We start from the raw sequence: 11,535 nt of genomic DNA, 5'->3' as shown, positions 1-11,535 counted from the left end.
AAATTTGACCAAGAAGCTGGCAAAGCTAACTTCAGGTTCGTGTAAGAAGGTGCTAGTGTTAATCTGTTATGAATCTATTACGAACTTACCTAGCTAAAAAGCATTAACCATCATTGTAAATAAAGAAGTTAAGACCCCCTGAATGGACTATTAAATGAAATAAGCTTAATATAAAACCAGAGGAAAAGCAATCACATCAACAGGTTCTCTGTGCTTCACCAACCACACAAACATATCTACACATAAACATCACACAATCATCAGCGTGGATCACTGCGTTCCCTCCGTTATATAATCCTATCCCACTTTCTGAGTTCAATAATAAGTAATTTTGAAATAGTGTAATTTTGGACAGTATCTTTCTTAAACTGCCGCTCTATAATGGTACTGAATGCAGTCCAGCAGCGATGTTGACTGCCCTAAAATGGCGGCGCCATTGACGTGCCTGGCTAAACCCAACGCGGCATCTAGGTGTGTATATCTACGGTTCTGGCGCAGACCTGTCGCCGCTGTTTTCCATTCCTAACAACTAACCCAAACCTGCTTAGACTGCTTAGATTGTATTTGGTCAAAATTGGTCTGTATATTAAATGCCATACAGGTGAGCACTCCCAAGACAAACTCCTTGTAGGAAACATGGTGAAATAAAGTGATTCTGATTCTGAACTGATGTATTTTTCTCACAAAATTGGTCCCATTGAAAATCAAAGCATGACTGTCACTTCATAATTATGTTGGGAGTTAATCTAACTTGTAAGGCCTTCAGTCCAGATCCTGAAATCCTAACCAATGGGAGAGCTCGCTTGACTGTATCTGCCTAGATACCACAAAGAAAATAATCCACCCCTTTGTTTCCAACCAAAACTTAGCAATGGAATAAAAGAATTACTACAGTATTTACAGAGCTTAAATACAACAAGGATGAAGATTACAATAAATAACAATTAACTAAAAATTACAGACATGTATTATTTCACAGAAATCATTTCGGAGAAGGCCTGGAACGCTCTGAGAGTTCCCCACCGAACAAAAAGCACCATGGACAGGACATAATGTTAACATTTTGGAAAAATTAAATAAAAAAATAAAAGTAAAATAAAAATAGAACTGGCACAGTAATGTATTCGGGTTCGCTTGTTTAGTTTTGCACTTAATTAATTCAAGCTAATGTAGCTAACATGGGACCTCATGCGCCAGCAATTAGCATTGTGCTAACTCTGTGCCTAAATAATCACTCACTGACCTCAAAGCGTGTGGAGTTGTTCAGTATCTCTAATAGAGTTGATTATGAGGTTTATGACGCTGTTTGACTCACTGTTATCCAAAAACATGGACTAAAGTACAGACGAATTTCAGGCTTCAAGGTTGCTACTATTGTTTAACGCTAATCTGACACTGTGATGCTTCACTTTGCTACTATTTAAAGCTGTGGGATTATAACAGACTGTCATCCTGCACGAACACCAGCAGAGTGTTCTTCTAAAGAGCCCCTAACGGCCCCTAACCTACACCTAGTGACTTTCTGGCTATGTTGTGCTGACTCTGTGGTTAGCATCCTCGTGTGAATGGCTGTGTTTGTTAGTGGATGAATCCTCCAGTCTATGTATTCTGTGCTCCTGTGTGTTATACTTACAGTGTACTCACTGCACCCCAAAACAGAGGCTAACAGTATCTGACTAAACCCAACATGGACAGGACGTAGTGTTAATATTTTGGAAAATAACTCCCTTAAATCAGCGGGATATCCAAAAATGAAATTTGCAGTTTTCCACTTACCTCACATGCAGTTGATTTGGTGTCCAAAATATGCTTGTTTAGTTTTGCACTGAATTAATTTGAATATCCTAATGTAGCTTATTGAAGCACAGCACAGGCCTAATCGTCACATACTTCATCATACTCCTCAAACCGTGTGGAGTTGTTCGGTATCTCTAATAAACTTGATTATGAGGTTCCTGACACTGTATGACTCACTGTTATCTATAAACATGGGCTAAAGTACGGACAAAATTCAGGTCCCATCTGGCTACTGTTGCTGTTTCGAGAATGTACTTTAGCTAACGCTTTAGTCATGAGATACTGAGATAATTAAGCAGTAAGTACACTGTGAGTACCGTGCGCTGTTCTGTTCTTACAGTACTGTTTTGTATTGTCTCACAGAGTCAAACGCATAACCTCAAGTGTGGACAGGAAAGAGTCATCTGCCAGTGTCACCTGGTACGAGTTTCTCTCCAACGAGTAAGTCTCACTGCATTATTGCCACTTTTGTCTGATATACTCATTTTATTAAAAACACCAGACTTGTACTTCCACTCACTGGCCACTTTATTAGAAACATGACCTTGTGCTTCCACTCACTGGCTACTTTATTAGAAACATGACCTTGTGCTTCCACTCACTGGCCACTTTATTGGAAACACCCACTTTGTGCTTCAGCTCAGTGGCCACTTTATTAGAAATACTGACCTTGTGCTTCCATTCACTGGTCACTATATTGGAAATACCGACTTTGTGCTTCCACTCACTGGCCACTATATTGGAAACACAACTTTGTGCTTCCACTCACTGGCCACTTTATTAGAAAAACTGACCTTGTGCTTACACTCGCTGGCCACTTTATTAGAAACACCGACCTTGTGTTTCCACTCCCTGGCCACTTTATTAGAAACACCGACCTTGTACTTCCACTCACTGGCCAGTGAATTGGAAACACCAACTTTGTGCTTCCACTCACTGGCCACTATATTGGAAACACAACTTTGTGCTTCCACTCACTGGCCACTTTATTAGAAACACTCACCTTGTGATTCCACTCAGTGGCCAATTTATTAGAAACACCGACCTTGTGCTTCCACTCACTGGCCACTTAACTGGAAACATGACCTTATGCTTCCGCTCCCTGGCCACTTTATCAAAAACACTGACGATGTACTTCCACTCACTGGCCAATTTAATGAAAACACTGATCTTGTGCTTACACTCAGTGGCCACTATATTGGAAACACAACTTTGTGCTTCCACTCACTGGCCACTTTATTGGAAACATCGGACTTGTGCTTCCACTCGCTGGCCGCTTTATTAGCTATAAGTTATGATGATGCCTTGAAGCCTCAGACAGCCTAAAAATTTGTGATGGCATATTGATATCATTCAAAACAATAATGGTTTGTACAATATTAACAACTTCAAAATACATAAATACTAGATAATAAATAGTATGTTTCCTTTCTAGAATTTTATTGTCCGGTTAAAATTTTAATACTGTGTCATTTTAAGAGAAGAAAACAGAGCAAAACAGTCAACAACAAGCTCTGTAAGGATGGTAAGACATTGTTTTAGTATAGAGTGCAGCACTCAGGAAGAATAGGCTCATTAACCTTATTAATGCATATGAACTTATATCAGTTTTGGGAACTGTGGTGGTAAATTCTATCAGTACCGAACAGCATTGCTGAAAAGAAACTTCATCTCTGCTGCTGTTGACCTTTAGGAATGAGGAAGAGGAGGACAGGGCAGAGAGGACCGAGCGGGGCACCAAAGTCAAGCGCACGCTGAGCTCTCTGAGGAACCGCATGACTGGATCATTCAACAAAGACAAGGTGACTCCGCGCTTGCGCTGACCTCACTGCAGTATTGCACACTTCCCCTCAGTGTCAGCCTCATCTTCCGTCACGCATGCATTTCCAAGAAACGTTGCTGCAACTCTAATACGGCGGCTTCTGTTTGTCGCTATAACTTCCTCTATTTAACATAAAGGGGAGTTTGTTTAAGAACGAAACTGAAATTTTATTTGTGTCACGTCTTATGATGTGATTCACACTGACAGTTTAAAATGAAACAGAATCTGTTTTATTTCAGACCTGCTTATAAAAGTGTGCATGAATGACGAGTCTAATCCTCCATTGGAATTTTTGTAAACGTTTTGGTTTTTTTGAGAGCCCTTTATAGATGACCACCTTTCTTTAACTAATATTTATCTAAATATCTATTAAAGGGCCCATATCATGAAAAAACGAATTCACCTCACTTTTTCATAAAATAAAAGAGTTTAATGTAATCTATAAACATTGTTCCAAAATGTACCGTTCACTCCCTGGTCCATACTTACCATATATTGTCGCTGTCCAAAGAAAAACATATATCTCCATTTTTGTCGATTTTTATTTTCCTATATCATTTGAACCTGGCAGCTGCCCTTTATATCCTGTGTCAATTTCATGATGATTGGACCAATAGAAATGCTCAAAAATCACTTCAAAGAAAACCCTTTTTTGCATTAAATTATATTTTAAATTTGTGAAGTTTTTGCCTTGAATTAAAAGTTACTATTTTAGAGATACTTGTTTTCCTTTGGACAGCGGCGATGTGGATACTGAGCTGCAATTCTTTGTTTTTGTGATGTCACAAAAACCAACTTACATCTGCTTATTCAGCCTACTTTTGCCTGTTGAACTTTACATTGTATATAAATTTCATGATGAATGAACCAAAAAAACAGCCCAAAATGACTTGGAGAAAAGTCTGGTTCCATTGACTTACATTAAAAGTAAGGTATGCTTTTTCCTTCTCCTGAAAAGTTACCAATTTGGAGATATGAAGTTTTGTTCCGACAGCAGCGAAATATATATTCTTTTCATATCTTTTGCTTTTTTATCTTTTTTTGTGTGTGATTTTCAACCCCACATTCACACTACAACTAGTAGCACTTTCTACTTCTTTAAAGTTTTAATCATTGTTTTTCTTTCTCTCCTGTCTCTCTGTTGCAGGGTAAGACCCGGGAAAAAGATCAGCAGAAAGAGAAAGGCAAAGAGAGGGACAAGGAGAAAGAGAAGGAGAAAGAGAAGGAGAAAGAGAGGGAGCCGAAGGAGAAAACCCGCCGCGCAAGTTTGATTAGCCGCAGTGCTAATGGGCACATGCTAGTTAACGGCTCGTTCTCCAGCCTGGCCACCTGCTCGCTGTGCAGCAAGAGCCTGCAGAGAAAGCATGGCCTGCAGTGTCTCAGTGAGTACTACACTGCTACACTCACGCACACGCATGCATGTGGCTCCTACACATGCTCCACTGCATGGCCCTGCTGCAGCACCATGGCTGTGAAGGGCATTGCCACCCATTTTTCAAAATTTTCTTCCAGTGTGTGAGATGTAAACAGAGTGATTCAGAGTGGTTTGGTGTGAAATGGTTCAGATGTCTTTACAGTGGTGGTGATAGGAACCAGAGGTTGCCATGACTACAACACAAATATAGACATTTTATTTACTATCCAAAACCACCAGTGAACCTACACGAGTCTTCTGAGTTTATATGGAAGGTTGATGATGGGAAAAAAGTGGAAAATCTGGAAAAAAAATTGAAAAAAGTTTTCTTTGGGGACTAGCTTGCTTTACAACGCCCTGCATGTATCCCTCCACCATTAACAGATTTTAAAAACAGATTTTAGGTCAAAACCTTCTTAAAGCTATCATAAAACAACATCTCAGACATCATGTAATATCTTTCTGTGAGGGCACTTTTAGAGGTGGACATCTGGTTCCTATCACCACCTCTGGGAGGTTTAAGTTAATCTGAAACAGAGCATTTCACACCAAACCACTCTGAATGTTCACATCTTAACCATTCAGTAATGCTGATGGTGGCATTCCCCTTTAACCCTTTGATATCACAATTATACCCAGTAAAAACATGTTGTCATTTCATATTAATTATTAAGAGCATAACAATACATCGTCGCTTTTCAAAGAAAAACATGTATCTCCATTCTTTGCGATTTTCACTCTTCTACATCATGACAGCTGTGCTTTTCATTGTGTGTAAAATTCATGATGAATGGACCAATAGAAATGCACCAAAATTGCTTAGAAAACAGTCAGGTTCCATTGACTTCCATTAAAAGCAAAGAACGGTTTTGCCCTCTCCTGTAAAGTTACTATTTTGGAGATACATATTTTTTCTTTGGACAGTGACGATATATATTTTTAGGTTCAATTTATTTTTTGATTCTGAGGGCATCAACTTAAGCCCCACCTACTTTACTCTGATAGGCTGCACCCAGATGACTTTGGTTCACTGACAGTGGTTTCCCCCCTAATTACTGAAACAAGTGGAGAAATTTTGTGGAAAGTACAGGTTCTTAACTTCTGTCCCTTGTGTGGTGTTGATGTGTTTGTTACTCAGTGGTCTGCTGGACCCACCGCATTATTGTTTTTAAATCAATATAGCCAGAACAGTTTATGTAAAAATACCAGATGTTTAAAATATCACAAGTGGTCAGCGTAGGGTTCTCCTTTAGCAGCTGTAGCCAGTCAGCAGCCTGTCCATGTTGTCCACCCTCACACACACATATACAAACACATACACACACACACACTAACAGCAGGCCATGTAGGAGGAGAACAGAGTGAAGGACCCAGCACCTTCACACTTTTACTCCCCGCGGGTTCAGCCCAACACCACATGTGTAGTATAAATGTGTGGGGGGTGAACAGAGTGAAGACACTGAAAATGGGTTATTTTATATGTTCTTCACAGAAAATGAGCAAAGACCAAGAATCTGAGGTTGAAAAAATAACAAATCACATAAATTTTTCTTTTGGTAAACATTGAAGATGGATCCCACAGACCTGAACACCACACAGAGGTTAATCCATACCGCATGTGTGTTTGTGAGTAGAAGAGGAGATTTGCAATTACATAAACAGATTCACATTGTTTACCACAGCAACAGTGACAGCTAAAGGGTTCTCTAAGGGTTAACTCCTCTGCTTTCACCAAAACCAGCCTGTTTCCTCTGCTTCTGCCGCTTCGACTTTCTCAGCACTTTGTGCATGCAGGGCTGCAGCTGTCCATGCGAAATGTGCACAAAGCACGAGTCCCAGTGTGCATTAAATTAAAATCCCTGTGGCTGCCTCTAATACCTCGTTAGCCCAGATTATGAACTGTCTATCCAGCTATAATGAGTCTTCTTTAGGCAAAATTATGGTCAGTGCACTTAATTTTAGTAGCATTAAGAAAGCCTTCATCTGTGCTCAGACATATCAATTGACACGATCTGGATTGCCAAAAATGGTAAGAATGGTTCATAAGTGATTACTGTTAGTGGTCACCGTGGTTTATTGACATATTAAAGTGATAGTTCAGCCAGAAGTCACAGATACACAGCTTTCTCCCCGTAACTTAGATGTAGTCTATCAGCCAAGACATGTTTGATGCTTCTTTACTTTTAGCACTGGAGCTACAAGGCTAACGTAGCTAACAATAATGGAAACTTACACCCTACCAATTAGCATGGTGCTAACTGCATACCTGAATTATCACACGCTCGCCTTAAACCGTGTGGACTTGTCCAGTAATCTCTAAAAGACTTGCTTAATTTGATTTTAAGGCCAAAATTAAGGCCAAAGGAGCTTTACAAAGCAGCACGCAGGAGAGCGAGACTGTGTTGGGGTTGCAAATATAAACACAGCTTGGTGTACCTTCAAAAATCACTTTGCAAGGCTGTCATTTCGAAACTGCCAGTTCATTTTCTGACCTTTGCTTCCACAGTTCTTCTTCTCATTCATGTATGGTGTCTGTTTTTGAAGAAAGGAGAAGCGAATGTGTTTTCATTTGTTTTGTTTTGTGTTTTTACTCCTTCACTTTTAAATTTCATCGAAAAAGTCCCTCTGCTCGGTTGACTGCATGGCTCACAGGCTGCTTTTAGACGTCCAGTGACATCATGTAGTTTCAGGCGGAGATATTTTTGTTCAGTGTTAATGATGATGTGCAGTAAGGACTCTAGTGCACATGTATAAAGGAGAATTCCACCGGTTTTACAAAATTCCTGCACAATTCAGTTAAGAAACAAAGTCATTCAGAGTCGTTTGATGTGAAATGCTCTGTTCTAGAGGTGTTAACAGTGGTGGCGATGGTCAAATTCCATGTTTTGTTGGTCTTCTAAGTGAATATAAGTGAACACATCTATATCTACATATATATATATATATATATATATATATCACTGCTGTCGGAACAAAACCTTGTATCTCCTTTTTTAACGTTTTTCAGTTTTGCGTAGATTGAAGATGCCTGTTGCCCTTTACATTGTATGTAAATTTCATGATGAATGGACCAAAAGAAACGGCCCAAAATGACTTGGAAAAAAGTCTGGTTCCATTGACTTGCATTAAAAGTAAAGTGTGTTTTTTCCTCTCCTGTAAAGTTACCATTTTGGAGATACAAGGCTTTGTTTAGACAGCAGCTTTTAATATATCCATCCATCCATCATCTAAACCGCTTATCCTTCTGGGTCGCAGTGGGGTGCTGGAGCCTATCCCAGCTGTAATTGGGCGGAAGGCAGCTTTTAATATATATTCCTTTTAAATCTTTTGTTGGCCTTTTGGCAATTTTTCAAAATTTCTGCACAATTCAATTGTTAAGAAACAAAGTCATTCAGAGTTTGAAGTGAAATGCTCCGTTCTAGTGGTGTTCACAGTGGTGGTGATAGGAACCAGACGTCTGAGGAGGTTAAAGGGCATGTGTCATGGAAAACCCAACTTTCCTCGCTGTTTTTTTTTCAAAGAAGGAGTAACATGTAAACATTGTCAAAAGTGAAAATAAGTTAAAACATCCTCCACAGAGACACACTTGAACATTTGTTTGCAGATTTTAGTGCACAGTTTCTCTTTATTTGCTGAGTTTAACATAACAAATATGACTTTTTTCCTAATATGTTAAATTCAGCGAATAAACAGTATTTGTAAGTTAAAATGTAACAGTGTGTTCTCTGTAGAGGATGTATTCATTTTTTTACACCAGCCGTGATAAAATGTAGGCTTTATACATCATTATGTACAGCTGTGTGCACAGAATTAGAGCATGTTCTACTCCCACGTTGATAAAGAGACACAGGGCTGTGTCTGAATCCTGCTGCGTGCTATTCTAAATACTGTTCTGAGGCCGGAAGTCTGAATCATCTGTTTGAATAAGACGCTGCCTGCTGAGGTTCCTCTGTTTGGCTGTATTTTTAATTCGGCGTAGATGTATAGTTTGCCTTGCATATCCCGTTATCCTGTGTTAGTGTTGGTGCGGTATGCTAAGTTGTGCTAATCTTAGCTTAACAGCTACACAGTGTTCTTTTATTACTTTTTTATTTTGTCGTTTTAGAACAAGTAGAGCCAGCAGCTCTTTATTATGTATGGTTTTATGTTCTGCTAAAGCTAGTCTAAGCTAATGTAAGCTAATGCTTAGGTAGCCTAGCCTCCAAACCCAGTGAACCTTTGGTACATATTTGAGCATTAAGGCTGTTACACACTTAACGCAGTTTATTCGGATGACAGTTAATTCATTTGAGCGTGGTTAGCCAAATTAATTTGGCTGGCAACATTATTTTATTCGTCCTCTGTCTGATTTTTGCTTTCACTGGTGACAAAAACTCATTGACCAATCACGGCCGTCCCTGGTGTTGGCATGACAACAACCAAGATGTCGTTCCAGCTGTATTCCAGCAAATAGAACTTTTACACAAAATCCGAGTTAACTGTAGAATCACTCAGCGGTTCAGCTTTTGAATAAAGTGATGAAGCTCTTAACGCTATTTTCACTTTTTTATAATGGACAGTAGCCCAGTGTCACCGCTTGTCCGTTTCTTTGATGAGTAAAGAATGATTTTAAAGGCATTCAGCCTGTTTGTTTTGTGCTCGTCTGATGTGGAGCTGCATCTCCAAAATCAGAACAAACTCAGCTGAGATCTAAGCTGTGAGTGAAGCTTTTGTGCAGTTTCAGCTCCTGAATGAGGTGGAGAAACTCTACATTCTCCTCTCACTTTTCCAGAGTGGAAAGCATCTTGCAAACTGTCTGTTTCAGGAGGAGCAAAGGCCCTATATATATATATATATATATATATATAAATGTCAAAAAGGGCCTTTGCTCATCAGATCAGAACCGCATGTCTACACTTTTTTGACGTTTTTCGGGTTTTGACATAATTTGTAGTTCTTTACATTGTGTGTAATATTCGTGATGAATGGACTGAAAGAAACGGCCCAAAATTACTTGAACTTGTGCATATATATACACACACATACATATATGTGTGTGTGTGTATTACCAGGTTTTATTGCGGCATGAAAAATACGGTGCAGTGCCAGGAAAAAATATGTCACGTCCTGTGTGTATAGTGTAACGTGGGGCGTTCTCAGAAGAAAGTCCAAGTTCTGGTCCCTATTCGGCTTTACTTCAATTACCTATTTCCCCCGTTATATCAAATACATGACTGCAATACGCCAGAGGGCACCCACGAGCGAGTCCTCAATGAATGGGGATGAATGGAGCTAAACATATCAACCCATTCATTTTGGACTCGCACAGGAGCGCTCCCTAGCATCTGAGAAACCTCAAAGACCTTACAGAGTGGTAATTCTCCTCACTACAAGTTCTCTGATGACTGACACTTTAAAGAACCTAGGCCCATCCTTCAAAATAAAAATCCCTGCAAAACTGAGCATACTGAATGCTAACATTTCCTAAGAGCTAAATAGCCTGAAATAAGCATGAATAACATTTCTTTTTTTGAATTAAACAGAAAGAGGTGTGACTGATGCCACAGTAGTTTTGATGTCGAAAAATTGCGTTCAAATAGAGCTTCTTTCTGTGAGGTGAAAGTTGAATTCAGGTAAAATAGCATCGTTTGGTTATAAAAAGTATACTAGCCCTCTTAAAAGATTTTTTTTCTGGGTAAAAGACAGTTGCGGTAGCAGATACCTTCATCACAAAGCTGCCTTCTATGGCACTGATGTATGAGACAGCACAGGCTGCAAGGCCTCGAGTCAGCTGCCTTCAGTTTCGGACACAGCCCAGAGGTTTAATATCACTCGATCAAATCTTTATGCAAGCAGCCCCCTGTGTACAAGCAGGTGTAATTTAATGCACATTGATATTTAAGAGTAGGACACAGAAACGTTTACAGAAAGAGAGAACAAGGACATAACAAAGCAAACTGAACTGAAGTGATAACAAATGTAAAATAATGTAGGAAGGCCTGTTTAAGCAGGGAAACCTCAAAACTGTGCTGGAGTAATGCCCTCCAGAGCCACATCAGGACCCCTCCATCTTAGACTGAGTGATGAACGGCCAGCTTTTTGCTTCGGCTCAGTCCTGCATGTCCGGAGGGCCTTTCCATGTTTACTCAGTGTCATAGCAGGTGACAAAAACCATGATCGCAGAGGAACAATCATGCATTCGGAACCGTCACGCAGCGTCTGTGCAGCATTACAGACGACCGGTTGAGTGCGATTGCTTACTAAACAAGTCGTGCTGATATATTTCGTCAACTTGCATGCATCCCAAGCTGGAGGAAGCCTCTGGTCCCACCATAACGAGTCACAAAGTCCCAGTAAGCAGGCTTACAGCCGGAGACACGAAACAGCAAAGCCATGACTGACCGATTACAAGTTTAGAGCTTTAGATTTTCATTCATGACAGCCAGGTGCATTTAAGGAAGTCAGAATAAGCAGTGTAACAAATTGTATAGGACTGTATAGGATGGCGAGATGCATGAGAAGA

General features: G+C 39.8%; 1 protein-coding gene across 2 annotated transcripts in view; it reads left to right on the top strand.

The window, feature by feature from the left end:
- Positions 1 to 11,535, top strand: part of arhgef18b (rho/rac guanine nucleotide exchange factor (GEF) 18b) — an 83,658-nt gene that overhangs the window by 17,821 nt on the left and 54,302 nt on the right. For both annotated transcript variants that reach the window (XM_036586429.1, XM_036586428.1), the window contains 3 exons: positions 2,161 to 2,238; positions 3,491 to 3,599; positions 4,767 to 5,001. In XM_036586429.1, the coding sequence (XP_036442322.1) occupies positions 2,161 to 2,238; positions 3,491 to 3,599; positions 4,767 to 5,001 (422 nt within the window). The remainder of the gene's footprint in view (positions 1 to 2,160; positions 2,239 to 3,490; positions 3,600 to 4,766; positions 5,002 to 11,535) is intronic.

The sequence above is a fragment of the Colossoma macropomum genome, unplaced genomic scaffold, assembly GCF_904425465.1.
Source record: "Colossoma macropomum unplaced genomic scaffold, Colossoma_macropomum, whole genome shotgun sequence".
NCBI lineage: Eukaryota > Metazoa > Chordata > Actinopteri > Characiformes > Serrasalmidae > Colossoma > Colossoma macropomum.
The sequence above is the reverse complement of the archived record's forward strand: the minus strand, read 5'-3'. Positions and strand labels throughout refer to the sequence as shown.